The sequence below is a fragment of the Schistocerca americana genome, chromosome 9 (genome assembly GCF_021461395.2).
Source record: "Schistocerca americana isolate TAMUIC-IGC-003095 chromosome 9, iqSchAmer2.1, whole genome shotgun sequence".
Taxonomy (NCBI): domain Eukaryota; kingdom Metazoa; phylum Arthropoda; class Insecta; order Orthoptera; family Acrididae; genus Schistocerca; species Schistocerca americana.
Window position 1 is genome coordinate 25669277 of NC_060127.1, and position 18776 is coordinate 25688052.

The following is an 18776-nucleotide window of genomic DNA, read 5'->3' on the forward strand; positions in this document are numbered from 1 at the left end:
TCTTCTTCTTCTAAAACCATCACTTGATGCTCTACCCGTCTCAATATTTTATTTGTTTATAAGAAACTAATGATTTGCTACATGGGTTGCAAATGAGAAATTTGGTCACTGTTCGTGTATTAGAATACTGGAGAAAACATTAGCAGCTTTTAATCAGCTTTGGAACAAGTTGATAAGACGATAAAGAAAATTTATCCCGAATTAAATGTCTACTGACTGTTAAACTGACTGCAATTGTTTCTGCAAAAATAAATAACAGCAGGAAGACTGTTTGTGGAGATAGTACCAACAGATTTAACTACCTCGTAGGTATGATTAAGTTTGAGAATTGGACTGAATGGTGCTTGCTACCATTTATTTAAGTATTAGTTACTGTTGTTATATATGACCTGCGCCCCAGAAGGCATTGCCGTCCACATTTCACTGTTGCTCGAGAACACCACTATGGGATGTTGGATGGAGCACAGTGACACCAGCTTGGCTGTGAACTAGGATGATGGGAGTGGTGAGCAAGCAGAAATTACATCACGTTGCCAGCCATGAGAATGTACACCGTGAACTTTGGCTTTTAATGAACATCTACCACATTTAAACAGCAGTTTGTCTGAATCCATTTGCACTCAGAATTGAATTGATCTTAAAATTGGAAAAATACTCAACAACAGCATGCATTTCTGAAGGAGATGTTTAAAGCCTAGATTGGGGCCTGTGGCATACCCCCGTGTTTCGTGCAGCAGTGTTATCGATGCTCACCCTGAGGTGTGATGGGAACAATTGGGGATGTGTCAGCTGCTGGTTCTACACAGCTAGTGACAGAGCAGCAGGCTGATGATATGCTTGGAAGCAAGAGAGACAGTTACATTCTCACATTAGTACAGAAGTGAAAGTCACTATGTTTTCAGAAAAAAAGCAGCTGTGTTCTCAGGTCCCAGCGGAATCACAATCTCGGAAATCACAAAATATTCTGAAGAAACTGCCAAATATTTGTGACAGTGAAGGTATAAGTTTTAACAGCTGCCCTGTTAGGAGGTTGATGACGATGACAACGATGATGAAAAATATTGATACCAAAGATGACAGTCAAAACAAAAAGGGCAGTGAAGATAGAAATTAATACAAACAATTTCTTTTTGTTTATTGGTTTTCTTCTTGCATTATCAGAATGTTGACAATAAGTGTAAAATAGGTATATGTTATCTATTTAGGCAGGAAAGGTTTGTAATTTTGATTAGTGAGAATATGTTAAATTTTTTTTTCTGCAGGGGCCTCTTAAAAAAGGGGTGGGGGGGGGGGTTGTCTTATGTTCAGTGTCATTGTATAATACGGTAAATACGATACCTTTGCTGTGTCACTGCATCACTTAACACTGCTTGCCACAGTAAAGCTCACACCAAAAACTCTCGCATAATTTAATTCAAAGATATAACTGACATACAAAGACTGTGTAATACGATGATTTATATGATTTGATATAAAAGGTTAATTTTTGGTTTAAAACTTTATTGTACTTGTTGTGATAATTTGAATGTATAAAAATTGTTTTTTGAAATGTTTCAGTTCCTTATTGTGATTATAAAGAAATCAAAAAATATTAATAGTTTGTTGTAGATGAGACAAGATCACATGTGTGATCTTTATTTATACAACCTGCACTTCAAAAGTAAATCTGTGGTGATTTAAAGATTTTCAGAAATAACATCCTTAATGGATAAAAGTTCTATGAGGCTGAATCAAACATAAATTGAATGATTTTTCTATAAGTTTATTTCAGCATCAGAAAAAGCTACACACACAAATTTAATTTTCTGTGTAGTCTTGTGGATGGGAAACACATTTTTGCAATCGAATTGGCAGTTTCTAAATCCTGTTTTCATGGAATGAACTTGGCTGTGACAACAGCTAATTGCAGACGAGCATTTTGTCCGTGATATCATTGTCAAATTTGTGTTCTCCGACTTCTTCCTGTAGAGGTCCAAACTAACAAAAATCACAGGGTGATAAGTCCAGACTGTAGGAAAGATGTTCTAGTGTGGTCGTGATCAATTCTTGAATTTATTGTTGAGTTCATGCAGCTGTGTGGGGTTTAGCATTGCCATGTAGCACGATCACATCCCAGAATGGAAATGCGCGCCTTTTCCGACGATATGCATGTTCTGATTGGTCTAGAAGTTGGCGATAGTATGCAGTATCCAGAGTATGACATTCCTGGAGAAAACCAATGACATGAACTCATTTAAAATAAAAATAAAAAAAAGACTTTTGCAAGAACCTTCCCAGTTTTTGCCGGCATCAGTGAGTGGCATTCTCAACTGTTTCTTATCCTCGTAACAACTGTTTGTACCACATTTACACTTGAGTCTTTCTCAGGGTTTGTTCTCCAACTGTACAGCAAGTCTTTCCAAATTTCAGAAAGTTGTGCCCCCTCTGTTCTGAGAAACTGAATTATTATGTTTTTATATATCCATCCATGTGATTGACGGTCTGCAGGGCTTCAGCCATTCACTTACATAATACAATGGAACACCTGCAGCCATTGTTTTGATGTTATTTTAGTTTAACCAGCTTTGGAGATTAATATACAACCTTCAGGCCTGTATGCATAACAGTAATGATAGCATAAACTTACCAACCATGCAAATACAAGGACAGATTAAAAAAAGAATAAAAATAAAGGACAATACTACATAAGTGAATTTACTGTAATCATTTGATAAAAACAATCAGATACATAATCTAAAATAGAATGACATGTAGGATACTATAGCAAATTTCCACTCTATACATTGTACAAATGTACTGTTTATTAATAAAATCATAAATTAAATATTCCATGATAAAAAATTAATCAGTTAGATGATACACTAAACTGCAAAATCCTGAACTAACCTATCAAACTACAAAAATAACTGTAGAGAATGATAGATGTATCAAAAAAACTACATCAGAAATAAGTAAACCAAAGAAATATGCACCTGTCTGCAAGTAGTCCTTGCAAAACCACAGAGTCAACAAAATCAAAGTGTCAATATAGGTAAAGCTATCAAAATGACAATTTGAGTGTATCTATGTGTCAAATCAAAGTTAAAAAGTTCTGAGGTGCAAACTATAGAGAGGCATACATACGTCTCATGCATAAAATGAGGGTCCAAAGCATGTCAAAAGACGAAATGTAGAAAACTATCTTATGTCAAACGAAAACTAAAATGTAACTCGTGTAAATGTCAAACTAATAATATACAGCCACATAAAAAACAATATCTGCAGATCATATGCTAAGTTATTAGTAATATCAAAGTTGAAAAAACTTCGTATGTACCCATCGTTGTACTGAAGAATTAGGTGCAGATGAAAAATTGTATTATGTCTAATAGGGTGGTGTAATCCAGTAACCGGGCCTGTCCAGACAAAGCGGTTAACAACCACAAAATACAAAAAATATATATATCACCTAACTATATACCCTGCATCGAATATAGTCAAATACGGCCTTTGTCTGGATAGGACCAGTTAGTGAATTACGTATACTTTTTTAGGTTTAATACAATTCTTCATCTGTATGTGATTCTTCAGTACAGCGTTGGATACATTATGGAGTTCTTTTGCCTCTGATATTACTGATAACTTAGCATATGATCTACTGATAATATGTGTTATGTGCATGTATATTACTATTTTCTGACATTTACATGAGTTAGATAGTAGTTCTCGTTTGATATTTGTTTTATGGCAGTAAATTATATATAGATGCGTTCACATATAAATGTTCTTCACCCTGATACATCTTGTGGGTTTCTCATGTATTCTTTATATGTTATAACATAGGCGGTTTTCTACATTTTGTCTTTTGACACATTTTGGACATTCATTTCATCCATATGACATAAGCTTGCCCCTCTACGGTTTGCACAGCAGTTTCTTATAACTTTGATATGATATGTAGATACTGTTGTTGCTGTCCTTTTGAAAGGACCACTTGCACACAAAGCTGTATATGCCGCTCATCCTGAACATTAACTTGGGCTTTCTATATTTTGTGTGTGGCATGACATGGTGCTTTCCTACATTCGGTCTTTTGACACTTTCTTAGAAATTCATTTGATGCATATGACATAAATATGCACATATACAGCTTTGACCTGAGCATTTTATGATTTCAAAGTTACGTGTATATTTATACTGTCATTTTGATAGCTTTACCTATATTTGACACAGGGGTATTTTTGTTACTGTCCTTTTGCAAGACCTACTTGCACATAGATGCATATCCCTTTTGTTTACTTATTTCTGATGTTATTGTTTCTTTCATACATAAGTTATTTTCTACAGCTATTTTTGTAGTTTAGTAGGTTACTTCAGGATTTTGCAGTTTAGTGTATCATCTAACTGACCAATTTTCAATCATGGAATATTTCATTAATGATTTTATTAATAAATAGTACATTTGTGTAACATACAGAGTAGAATTTTTTATGGTACACTATATTTAATTCAAAAAACAAAGATGATGTAACTTACCAAACAAAAGCGTTGGTATGTTGATAGAGACACAAACACACTCACAAAATTCAAGCTTTTGCAACCCACGGTTGCTTCATCAGGAAAGAGGGAAGGAGAGGGAAAGACGAAAGGATGTGGGTTTTAAGGGAGATGGTAAGGAGTCATTCCAATCCAGGGAGTGGAAAGACTTACCTTTGGGGGGGGGGGGGGGGGGGGGGGGGGGCGCGAAGGACAGGTATACGCTCGCTCGCGCGCGCGCCCACACACACACACACACACACACACACACACACACACACACACACCATCCATCCGCACATATACAGACACAAGCAGACATATGTAAAGGCAAAGAGTTATATATAAAATTCTGTTCGCAGCTCGTGGTCTTGCGGTAGTGTTCTCGCTTCCCATGCATGGGCTCCCAAGTTCGATTGCCAGAGGGGCCAGGGATTTTCCCTGCCTCGAGATGACTGGGTGGTGTTTTGTCATCTTCCTCATTAACATTCATCCCCACTACAGTTGGAGGAAGGCAATGGCAAACCACCTCCTGTAGAACCTTGCCTAGTCGGCAGCGCGGGTCTCCTGCATCGTCCCCTATGCTCCTCAGAGTATGGGACATCATAATCATAATCATCATCATCATCATCACCATGTCATCATCATCATCATATATAATTCTGTCTCAGGTGAATGACTGGATGTAACTGTTGTTTTTTATCAAATGATGACTGTAAATTTACTTATATAGTATTGTCCTTGATTTTTAATCTGTCTTTGTATTTGATGATACTATCATTACTGTTATGTATGCAGGCTTCAAGATGGTGTATTAAGTTGCTGAAACTCATTACAATACAGTAAAATAACATAAAAACAATGGCTGCAGATCTTTCATTGTATTACGTTAATTATGACGCTTTGCGCAACAGATGATGGTACCTCATGCTCTGACATTCTGATTCTGACATCACGGCATAACGATGTTCTACCTGTGGAGAACAGTCACTGGAAATGAAAGTAACAATGAGCAGAGATTGCAGTGCTAGGCATTTACAAAAAGGCACGTAAAACAATAATTCCAAGACTACAAGAACTCAGAAAGAGAATTCTCTTAGCCTCTGTCGCCTCAGTTCTCGAACTTCCTACCTACACGTGGTGCCACTGTTAAGCCAGACAGCTCAGAGGAAGGTTAGATAAATACCTCCAACAGGAAACTGAGTCAGTGGACAGACAGGTTTTGGAAGTCAGTGGAAGGCAATGAAATTTTCGCATGAGAAACTCATGACTTTGCTCAGTTCTAAAATTATCTGAATCTTCAAGTCCCCCAGTCGGATCTCAAGAGGATTGGACAGGTGGGGGGGGGGATTGAAAGAAGTCATTAGACAAACACCACAGTGCAAATTACCCCTGCACATTGTAAGAAAGATTGTAACATGGGAGGTGTGTGGGCTACTTCAGATGGGAAAATTTGCTTTAGTGGAAAGAGAAACGAGTGCGAAAGGCCTGGATGTTCTCAGACTTAGTGGGAGTCACTGGAGAGGAAGTGCAGGGAGTAACGACCAAAGCAGAAATGATGTTACAATACTTATTCCTAGAAATCTGAACAACTGTGTTTTCTGTTATGAACCCATTGATGACAGGATCATATCCATCAAATTGAATGCGTCTCTGTGTAAACTCAACAGCATCCATATCTATGCCCCTACTGCTGCAGCATTGGATGAGGAGTTCTGTGAACAACTGGAACAAATCCCTAAGAAAGAATAGGCAGTAATTCAAGGAGACTTCTGTGGTAAAATAGGAGATGCTACCCAAGACACACACTTACAATTTGTGGTTGGACCTTACAGTCTATATGAGAGAAGTGACTGAGGCATGTGCTAACTAGATTTCCATGTAACGACTCGTCTTTCTGTAACATTATGCTCGAGAATCACCCAAGATGGCTGTACACTTTACCAGGTGATAGATTTAGAAACCAGATTGGCTCCATGTTGGTGTGAAGACATTGGAAGGCTTCAGTCTTTGACTGTAAGACCTTTCCTGTGGATGACTATGGAAGTGATCACAGCCTACTGTCCATAAAAATGTGGTTAAGCTGAAATCCACCAAGAAGAGCAGAGTAAGACACCTAAAACTAACACACAAGGAAGCTCCTTGGAAATTTGGTGAGCTTGTTAGTCCAGAACTCCACAATGTCAATCTTGATAAGGATGCACCACCATCACAGACGCGAGACCAAGTGGAGGAGGTTGTTTCCTCATCACTCCCGACATTAAACCGACCATAAAGTGTTGAACAATCTTGGAGATGATCGTCCACACTACAACTAATTGAAGAGACTAGTAGTCTGAAGACAATTGGCATACACAACACCCACAATCAAGACAGGTATAAGAACCCGTGCAGAGTAATACAATAAAATTGTGGAAAGAACGGACTACACTTCATTAACAGATTTTGTGATGCGATAAAACGTCATAATCACAGTCAAATGTGTGATCTCTTCAAGAAACTCAACAGCATTACATGGGTGTAGTCGATGAGAATGGCAACACTATTGGAGACAAGAACCTGCAATATTATGCATCAAAATAGAGAACACAACTTAAGAACTATAAATCTCCTGATCTGGACAGCATATCTAGTGGTATGATTTAAAAAATGGGGAAGAGAAAGCAATCCAACATTTGAAGAACTATAAATACACTGGTCTAGAGAGTATGAGGGTTGTACCAAAAATAAGGTTCCCATATTTGTTGGTTGTTATTAATTTATACATAATTGAAAAACTTAAACTTTTGTCTATTTTTCAACATAGTCTCCATTTTTTTCGGCACACTTTTGAAGATGGTGCTCCAGCAGCGTTTGTATTCTTAAGTTGAAGAAGTCTTCCGCCAAACCGTTGAGGAAGCATGTGACCTTTGCTTGGACTTCATTCTCGCTCTTGAAGCGTTTGCCACCTGAGTGTTCCTTTAGCTTGAGGAAGAGCTGATATTTGGTGGGGGCTAAGTCCGGGCTGTACGGGGGTTGGGGCATAACAGTCACCCCAAATTTCTTCAAAAGCTTCTGTGTTTGACGAGTGATGTGGGGTCGAGCATTGTCATGAAGAAGCACTACTCCCTCCTTCAGTCATTCCCTCGGTGTTTCTGGATTGCTCGCCGAAGTTTGGTCAGTGTCTCACAATATCTGTCTGAGTTTATTGTCATCCCAGGTTGAGGTGCCTTCGCTTGTGGTGTAATGGTGATTCGACAGGTTTTGCTGTCTCTGATAATATATTTATTTTGTGGGTTGCATATCACCCTGATGTCCTACTGTAGACAAACTGAATCATATTGTTTATGATTTCTCCTCACTTCAGTAACAACCTGAGAGCTCAACACTTGCGCAAAATTAATACAGATGAGTACATAAATGTTGACATAATATTCCTTGCTCATTAATATTAATTAGTTGTGTTTCTGTTTGTTAAATTTGTTACATTGTGAATGGAAACATCTTTGTGCAAACTATGTCAGTGTTGTTTCCGTACAATAATTAGGAAGTTTCATTTCAGCGTAGTATCCTTCTGTAGTTAATCTAAATGCTGTGTCTTAGCTGTTCTCTGATATGTTGTTTCTCTCAGAGGTACTAGCCCAATATGGTGTGTGTGTGTGTGTGTGTGTGTGTTGTGGGGAGGGGGAGAGAGAGAGAGAGAGAGAGAGAGAGAGAGAGAGAGAGAGAATTTTTACTTCTGGTGGAGATCATATATGTATGCCACTAATAAGTTAAGGGTGTGGAAGGCTCAGAACTTTACTTGATGACTGTGTGATGGCACAAAATGCTGTTTTGTTTACACTTTTTCACCATAAACATTGTTAACTGATTTGTGGTGGGTAATTTTCTTAGACCTATCCTCTTTAAGATGGACACTTATTATCTTAGAAACTTTGGTGTTTAATATATTAACTGCTCTTTGCTTAATGAAAACTGCTCCCATTTTGTAGATTCTTCCAAAAGCTGCAGCACAAGCTGACATGAGTGTACTCTCTAACAACAAACATCATTATCCAGATCAAGGCTCCAAGTTGCTTAACAAAATTCCGACCAAATTGGAAAGATTAAAGGCAAAAATATGCCAGAATACCAGTGTGAATAAGCTTCAAGATGTTACCTCAAATTTTCTATATGGTGGTGATAGTAATGTGAGGACAAGGCAAAAGGCGAGTGAACTGGGTTAAATTGTGCATGTGCATTGTTTGTTTAAATAGTAATTTTCTTCAGTTACTTATGCGTAACACCTCGAAAAAGAAATTGAAGTAGTACCTATTATACAACTTTCATTCACATGAAATATTAGACACCTGTTCCACTGTAGGAGAGCCGGTCGGAGCGGCCGAGCGGTTCTAGGCGCTTCAGTCTGGAGCCGCACGACCGCTACGGTTGCAGGTTCGAATCCTGCCTCGGGCATGGATGTGTGTGATGTCCTTAGGTTAGTTAGGTTTAAGTTGTTCTAAGTTATAGGGGACTGATGACCTCAGCAGTTAAGTCCCGTAGTGCTCAGAACCATTTGAACCACTATAGGAGAAAGTTATTTATGTACTGTTGTTGTATGATTGGGAAATTGGAAATGTGAAGTTATATTGCGTGTGCATGTGCATGCATTCACACGTGAATGAGTGTTGGGGAGGGGGTATTCATTGTTGAAAGATGCACGTTTGTGTGGTAATGCTTTTGATGTTGTATAGTTACGTTAGTCAGATGGGTACCCTCAATCATTACTATAAAATTTGATACAATAGAACCTGCTCTCTACAATGAGCTGATTTTTAAAAGTACACTAGTCTGTAAAACTTAAGGACAAAAGTAACTGTCATATGACGTATCACTGGCAAGTAAAATAACTCAACAAAACTTGGACAATATACACAGAGAACTGTACAGTGTAGTTAATAAAGTAATTGCAAGAAATGCACAATGAGATGAACAGAAGTGACACTTTTATTCAAAAACAAGAATTACGCTGAAGTCACCACGATTTACATTGGTCGCCTGGAGTTTACAAAGGAGGGACACAGTTTTAATAGGGTGTGTAATCACCACGGACGGCTGTATGTGCTCTGCAATGCGCTCCATGCTGGTAAGGAATTATTGTGGTAGAGCATTCCATTCTTGCACCAGTACGGCTGACAACTGGAGGAAGGACACTGGTGCATATGGACGTGCTGGAAGATGTCTCCTCAACATATCCCACACCCGTTCAATGGGATTTAAGGTAGAGGCAGTCCATTCGACAAATATCCTCTCGTTCCGAGAGTTCCTCCACTTGCGCTGTTCGATGGGGGTCGCCCATTGTCATCCGTAAAAGTGAAGTCGGGGCTGAATCCGTCCCTGAAAAACTGCACGTGGGAATGGAGTACAGTGTCACAGTAATGGTTAAAAGATTTGGAGGTCAGTAAGTCTCCACGCGACGTTGTGACTCCCCACACTGACTGGTCACACAGTGACACTAGGACCACCAAAACGATTACGTTCGACAAGGTTCTGGGCTACAGTACGTGCTCCCAGCTCTTGCTGTGTGAGGATACGACTGGCACTGTCGAACGTGATCGTTTCGGGGGTCCTCGTATACGGTGTGGGGAGGCACAGTGGTGCACGGTCGTTCTGACCTCCAGATCTTTTAATACAGTGCACTCACTGATTAACGTTATTGTGACACTGTGCCCCCTTCTCGTGTGCATATTTACAGGGGGTGCATTCAGCTCTGTCGTCGTTTTTATGGATGACAATGCACAACTGCATCAATATGAACCGGAGAGGATATTTTGTGAATGGACTGGTCTGCCTATTCCCGCAACTTAAATACCACCGAGCTCATACAGGAAGCGTCAGGAAGACATATTGCAGAATATCCACAGGCACCGACAATCCATCCAGCAGTAGTCAGTCTCATTGGTCGAGGAAAGGAACACTGGAACACACTCCCACGGGAACTCCTTACGACGCGTTGTGGAGCGTGCGTGTCTTTTAAAAGTGCCTATCTGCAACATAATGTGTCTTCTTTATGGTAAGTAGCAATCTTACTTTTCCTGCGTTGTTGATGTTCTTACCTGGAGTTTCCATTGTTTTCTATAGCTGTAAGTTATTTAACAGCTACACTTCTTGGTCATATTCGACACTACTGTCATGAGATACAAACGTGGAACTGAAGGCAAGTGTGCCTGTGTTCCACAGAGATGCACATCAATCTAAGCATCATAAAGCTTTCATGCTTGACACACACAACATTTGATGTAGATGTACATATTGCAGGCCACTTACAATGGTTGTATGCCCATATACCAGTTGGCAATTAAATAGTTTTAAAGTGCAGCTCACAGTGTAAAGCAAGACGTCTTTTATCGAATATGTATGGGTTTGGGCAAAAGTCATTACCCATTGTACCTGTTGACAACATTAAGGTAATCTCATTTTTTTGTAATAACACCAGAGTGCACTGCTATTTTTTGTTCGAAAATTATTGATACAAACACCAGAACACACTGCTGTTAAATCGGACATCTCTGACATTGTTTGTTGTTGATTCTGACGTGTTGAGAAGATGTTTTCTGATGAAGAAAAGAGTTTTTGCTTTGGAAACGTAGTACTAAGGTGGTTATAATTTAATAATAAATGAGCGTAATAATAATTTCAACACTGTTTCATCCACACAGAAGGCTGTCTGCAGATTGTGGAAACATTTTGAGAAAAGTGGATCTGCAGTGGGTTGTCACAGATCAGGCACGCCATCAATAAGTGGTGAAACTAAGCTTAAAGTTTTAGAAGCAGTTATACAGAGACCTAAAAAGTCTGCTCAGAAGCTCTGTCTTAAACACAATATTTTTACAACTTTTGTGTGGAGATTTCTACATAAGGCGAAATTCAAACATTACAGACCTCATCTCATAGACGGGCTATTGGAAGACTATCCTGATGGGTAGTGACTTTCGGCCCACCCTGCAAAAGCTGCGTAGCACCCACCTTACAAGATTTTCATATTGCTGTGCAAACTGATGCATGCCTCACATATGATTTTTATTTTATGCAATCATATATAGATGACGCCTATGTATTGAAGTCATTGACTTATCAATTCATAGAAAATTAAGCCAAGCACTAAAACTCCAATCTTCCCTATTCAACGATGAATACAATGGTCCCTTCGCGATGTGCGAGATGCGAGTCCGCTCTTGTCATAGGTTCCAGGCACTGCCCGTGGTGGCAGCCAGGTAAAGTGTGAAACACTGCAGCACCTTATTCATTTGCTTAATACAAAGGCAAAGGAAATCTTCCTCATTTTATTAAAAAACATCTCAGATAGGACCATATCCCAACACTCGCAAGTATAAGGTATTAATTACTTTTATTAATCTAGGTGAGGAGCATACATGCTTGAGTAGCTTTTGTAGCAGAACATCCACTTCAATATGCATAGTGTCCCTCCAAAAGAACATTGCCTTCCCTTCAGGGATTCCCAATTGAGTTCCCAAAACATCTCCATAATACTAGCGTGTTGTTTGAATCTACTGGTAACAAATCTAGCAGCGTGCCTCTGAATTGCATTGATGTCTTCCTTCAGTACGGCCTGGTGTGGATCACAAACACTCCAGCAGTATGCAAGAATAGGTCGCACTAGCATCCTGTATTTCATCTTTACAGATGAACCATGCTTTCCCTATATTCTCCCAATAAACCGAAGTCGACCAGTAGCCTTCCGTACCACAGTCTTCATATGCTTGTTCCATTTCATATTGCTCTGCAACATTGCGCCCAAATATTTAAATGATGTAACTGTATCAAGCAGGGCACTACTAATGTTGTATCCCAACATTGTGGGTTTGTTTTTCCTACTCATCAACATTAACTTGCATTTTTCTGCATTTAGAACCAGCTGCAATTCATCACACTATCTAGAACTTTGTCTAAGTCATCTTGTACACTCCTACAGTCACTCTTCTTTGACACCTTCCTGTGCACCACAGCATTGTCAGCAAACAACTGGAGATTGCCGCCCACGCTATCTGCCAGATTGTATGTATATAGAAAATAATAATGGTCCTATCGCACTTTCTCGGGGCATTCCTGCAGTATGCTTGTCTCTGATGCACACTTGCCATTGAGACCAATGTACTATGTTCTATTACTTAAGAAGTCTTCAAGTTGCTCACATATCCGTGCACGTGTTCCTACGTTAACAGTCTTCAGTGGGCCAATGTGTCAAATGCTTTTCAAAAATCTAAAAATATGGAATCTGCCTGTTGTGTTTATCTAGAGATACCAGTATATCATGTGAGAAAAGGGCAAACTGAGTTTGACATGGGCAGTGCTTCCTAAAATCATGCTGATTTATGGACATAAGCTTTTCGATCTAAAGGAAATTTGTGATACTTGAATTCAGAATATGTAGTGATCTTATTATTAATTGATAACCCACGCAAATTAGTATGTTATGAGCCCACAACAGACAAGATACATTAAGGAGACTATAAGTTGGCCTCTGGACATTAAAAATTGGCACCGTTCGGAACACTTTGTATAGACCATTCCCTGTTTCATATTATTGCCACACTTAGCGATGCCAAACTTGTAACGCTGTAATTGCCTGAAGAAGTATTGTTTTGTTCTCTGTGTGAGTGGATGATTCATTAATAACAGTAATTGTATAATTAAACACATTATACAATTTGAGGCATGATCACAGATGTATACTAAATGTTTATCTTGTACTCATTTTGTTGTATTACAAAAGCCTAAATTTAATTTCACATTCCTTCCTACAAATATGTACCACATTTGAAGACAATTTTCTCTATACTGCACATTCACATATACGTGTTACTTCACTTCTTGTTGTGGCGGTTGTACAGCTGTCAATGCGTGTGGCATCGCAGTCATCAAAACACCTCAATCTCATCATTCTTCCTCATCCTCTTCTATTGCTGTTCTTTATGTCACTTCGTGGATATCCCTTAGCGATCCTTTTTGTTGTCTTTGTCTTCTTCTCTATCCAGGTAGTTGTCATTTGGCTACCTATCTTCTTCCATTCTTTTGACTTGCCCAAACCATCCTAGCTGTCTTCTTTCTATTCTATATTCCACTGAAGAGCCAAAGAAACTGGTGCACCTACCTAATATGGTGTAGGGCCCCCGAGAGCACACAGAAGTGCTGCAACACGATGTGGCATGGACTCACTAATGTCTGAGATAGTGCTGGAGGGTATTGACACTGAATCCTGCAGGGCTGTCCATAAATCTGTAAGAGTATGAGGGGGTGGAGTTTTCTTCTGAACAGCACATTGCAAGGCATCCCAGATATGCTCAATAATGTTCATGTCTGGGTAGTTTGGTAGCTGGCAGAAGTGTTTAAACTCAGAAGAGTATTCCTGGAGACACTCTGTAGCAATTCTGGATGCGTGGGGTGTCACATTGTCCTGCTGGAATTTCCCAAGTCCGTCAGAATGCACAATGGACATGAATGGATGCTGGTGATCAGGCAGGATGCTTAGGTATGTGTCACCTGTCAGAATCATATCTAGATGTATCAGGGGTCCCATATCACTGTAACTGCACATGCCCCATACAATTACAGAGCCTCCACCAACGTGAACAGCCCCTGCTGCCATGCAAGGTGCATGGATTCATGAGGTTGTGTCCGTAGCTGTACACATCCATCTGCTCGATACAATTTGAAGTCAGGCAACATGTTTCCAGTCATCAAGAGTCCGATATTGGTGATGACGGGCCCAGCTGAGATGTAAAGCTTTGTGTCATGCAGTCATTGAGGGTACACAACTGGTCCTTCAGTTCTAAAAGCCCATATCGATGATGTTGCATTGAGTGGTTTGCACACTGACACTTGTTGATGACCCAGCATTGAAATCTGCAGCAATATGCGGAAGAGTTGCACTTCTGTCACATTGAATGATTCTCTTCAGTTGTCATTGGTCCCGTTCTTTTTCCAGCCACAGCGACCTCGGAGATTTGATGTTTTACCGGAGTCCTGATATTCACGGTACACTCATGAAATGGTCGTACGGGAAAATCCCCACTTCGTCACTGCCTCGGAGATGCTGTGTCCAATTGCTCGTGTGCCGACTATAACACCACATTAAAACTCACTTAAATCTTGATAACCTGCCATTGTATCAGCAGTAACTGATCTAACAACTGTGACAGATACTTGTTGTCTTATATAGCTGTATTCTGTATGCTTACATATCTCTGTATTTGAATATGCAAACCTATACCAGTTTCTTTGGCTCTTCAGTGTATAACAAGTCTGTTCTGTGCCCTATCTGTTATTTCCTTATTTCTTTTATGGTCTTCTCAAGTGGTTCATTTCTAAAACTCTGAGCCTCTTTTTACATTTTTTCTGAGAGTTCCCAACATTCACTCCCAAAACTTTTTATTGGTTCTATGATGCATATATATTTAATCACATTTTAACCTTAAATCTTAGTTTTGAGAACCAAAGTGTAGGATTTAATTTTGGGGTAGCTGCTCTTCCCTGCATGATCCATTGTTTGGTATTTAGGCCTCATTTGCCATGATGTGATAGGATACTACTCGGGTACTGAAACTCTTCAGCCATTGCAATTTGATGACCATCAGTGTCCAAGTTACTTCCCTGCTCTCCACAACATGAACATTCCATCTTCTCAGAATTAATTTCCAAACTCTATTTTTTACCTTCTTCCAACCAGCTGCTAAGCAGAAAGATATATCCTCTTCTTCATTTACAGAGAAGTGCATACATACACTGATTTCCTACTTCATTCCCCAGGCCTATGCACTTTCTACACCTGAGATCCATTGCCTTCTGCACATACTTCTTAAGGAGTGTGGGACACAGCATCTTTGTTTCTTTCCTTTAATTATTCTAAAGGTGTCACTAGAAATTTCTGCTCCCACATTAATGAAACGTGCTGCAGACTTGTAGAGGTTTATGATATTTCTTTTGTAAATTTTTGGCAGTTCTCCTGTCCACAACACCACAAATAATATCTGTAATGGCACTGTCATATGCTTTCTCAAGACTGACAAGGACCAAATGACTGTTGAAATTTTTTCCAGTCTCTTCTTGATGACCTACCTCTTTGGAAACCACTTTGTTCTTCCACTTCAGTTCCAATCTTCCCAGTCTAGATGTTAAAATTTTCCCACATATCATGCCAACTGAACTGTCATGACACTCATGGTATTATAGTTCCTAGACACTTCCTTGTTTCCATTTCTATGAACAGGGCTTAGATACCCTATGTTTCACTCTGTCGTAATTTCCTCTCTGTACCACGTACTTAGAATAAATAGCGTGCTCAGACATTAATACAGAATGCTTGTGCCATACCTCGCTAACTCTATTGGTACATTTCCAAGATCTCGTGATTTCCCCATTTGAATTTGGGTAGCTGCCTTCCATAGGTCTTTTGAAGTATTTTCTCTACTTCCTTGTGTCCTGGTTCTCTACATCCTACTTTATTTCCTTGTATTCTGCCCTTCCTTCTGTTAGGAGGCCTTTGAAATGCTTGTCCTACCCTGTCTGACTGGCAGTCTGTTACTTCCCTTTGATATTTATACCATAAAAGCTGATCAGCATGAGACACACACTCCTATGGCTTGTCAGTACTGGGGACAAACAGTAAAACATTCAACATCCACGTCCTCTAAGCCTGCAGTTGCCACATTACTTACCCCTCTGCTCCTGAGGTTGGCGGCCAACTTTATTAAGCTCTGAGCCAAATTAGCAAGTGTCAATTACAATTAAGCTCATTGTAAAATAATACGGACTCTGTATTTGTGTTTGTTCCTAAGCAGGAAGACTACTCTCTTAAGAAGCTCTTAATACTCATTGATGTTTTCCGATTCAGACATTGGTTGCTAGATGCATATTATTATGAAATATGGCTGTATGCAGTCTGTGGGCTGTATGCAGTCTGTAGGCCACAGTTTGATGGCTACTGCTCTAGAGGCTTAAATATAATAGTGTTATGCAGAGTAGTAGTGTAGCATAATGGATATGATTCATTCCTGACATTTAGAAGGTCGTGGGTTCAAATCTGGCCAGCTGCTTCAAAACTTTTTATTTTGATATGTTTATCAAAGCAAATGGTTATTATTGTTTCTCAGTTAACATGTACAATGGTAATATTTGTATTTCTAATCCTTTGTCACATCATTTTCATCGTTGTATTGGCTTTTTTATTTGCTCTTGTTTTGCTTTCTTTAATTCTTTTTTCATTTTGAATCTTTGTCCAAGTGATTTTAAGTGCTTTTATTTATTAATTTTGATGTAATTTTTTTCTGTTTTATCATTCTTTATTTTCATCAGTCTCATTGAATTCATTATTTCTGTGCCTCATTTCTCTTGAATTTTGTTTTATTTACAATCCATTCAGTGGATTAAATTTCCATTCATGCTATTTTGTCCATAATGCAACAAGATTTGTGTTTTAAATGTTTGTATGATGCTAGTCATAAAAAATACAACATGCAATGAAAAAGATCTTTTTGGAACCATTGCACAGCTGATATGAATAGAGTATTATTTTCATCCCCTCCACCCCCTTAAAAAAAAGCCTGATAGATCGGCATTTTAAAATGTTTACACTATTAGTATTTGTTCCATAGATCGTGAATATGTGTTTTTGTAATGACATGGAACATGTTAGTTTAACATATTTTTTTTACTAAAACTACTAACTACTAGAAATGAGGGAAATTGATGATGGCAAAAAAAAGGCGGATTTTGGTGTCTATTAAATTTCCACATTTGTCAAGCCCGAGAATATTAATTTACATATAGTCTTCCATGGCTAAAGTTGTCTAAAAAACTGTTCTTATAAAGTAAAAATAATGCATTGAGAGTTAATTAACCTTCACAGAACATAAAAAGTAAAAACTTCCCTTCAGTATTTCTCAGTTTCAGGAATAATCACAGAAATGCTTTGTTTTGACATGCAAAATAATGTTTTGAAATGCAAAATAAATAGTTCAGGCTGGTATACAAGTTGCTAGTTATTAGCTAACAAAATGTTGTTAACATCATTATTGCTACAGTTTCCCAAGCAGAAAACCTAAAATGTCATTGTTACCTCCTTCCGAAATTTGCAAGCAAATAATTGTTGCCTTTTCATCACAGTAGTCACAGTACCAGCTCCCAAGCAGAGAAGGGGATCCCTAGCAGATATCTTGTATAATGAGGGAACGTGTGGTGCAGCGTTTCCCTTTCTCGTGTGTGTGGTGACGTGACTGTAACACAATGAGCAGGGAACTTCCAATTACACATTTATTTTCCCATACTTTCATTATTATTTCCTTCCTGGGTATTACAACATTATACCAATCTGACGACGAAATTTGGGTTGTAGCATCGTTTGTAAATCTTTCAACTCTGATAACATACATTTTTTTGTTGTTCCTTGCTACACAACCTTTAACCTGAGTCCATATGAGTTCATCGAAACTGAAGTGACAGTGATGTGGGGGTATTCTGAGAACTCTATGGCCATATATTTTTGCCAATCCATCTAAAATGTATAGAGTGGTTTATTCTGAGCCACGACATCCCGTAAGTCAATCTTTCTACAGTGGTCTGGTATGGAAACAGTTTTTTGTTATAGACAGTCCATAGTGTATTATTTTCTGGAAACTACAGTATATACCTTATTGAAGTTATTTGAATGATACAAAGCGTTGTCCAGAACTATTACTGAAGGCATGCTCAAGTTTTCAAATGTGAGTTCTTAAACCATCGCTGAATTGAGTCTCCATTGATTCCTTCATGGTAATTAACAGTTTTTTTTTTTTTCAGTCTAAATAAAATAAGTTTTACATGAACCCTCGAGTGTATTTGCCTGGAGAAGAATTAATTTACTACAAATGGGTTGTGGCATAGTGCCAGTTACTGACACATCTGCCCAGTCTATATTAATTGAATTGCATGCATTTATCCATGCTTTGTTGAGCCAACCAATATCATTAAAGCTTCCTTTTGATATTGCCCTAAAAAATGTACACCGCCATGCTACAATAACACCTCTCTCAATTATGACATTTCTTCTGTTATTTTTTTCCCTCTATTTGAAGCCTAAGCCATTTAGCATCGACAGTTTTCCCTATCTAAAAAGTTCTGATTTTTGTAGGAAAGACTTTGGTTTATCAAGGGTTTGATATTCCTTTCTGAGGTGGTAATTATAAATATGATGATGAAATGCACCTCCCTGAAAGTTGTCAATATGCATCACATGCTTTTTGAATTGT

General features: G+C 38.7%; 1 protein-coding gene across 1 annotated transcript in view; it reads left to right on the forward strand.

The window, feature by feature from the left end:
- Window positions 1-18776, forward strand: part of LOC124551228 (microtubule-associated protein futsch-like) — a 365786-nt gene that overhangs the window by 217843 nt on the left and 129167 nt on the right. The window contains exon 27 of the mRNA XM_047126221.1: window positions 8487-8702. Within this exon, the coding sequence (XP_046982177.1) occupies window positions 8487-8702 (216 nt within the window). The remainder of the gene's footprint in view (window positions 1-8486; window positions 8703-18776) is intronic.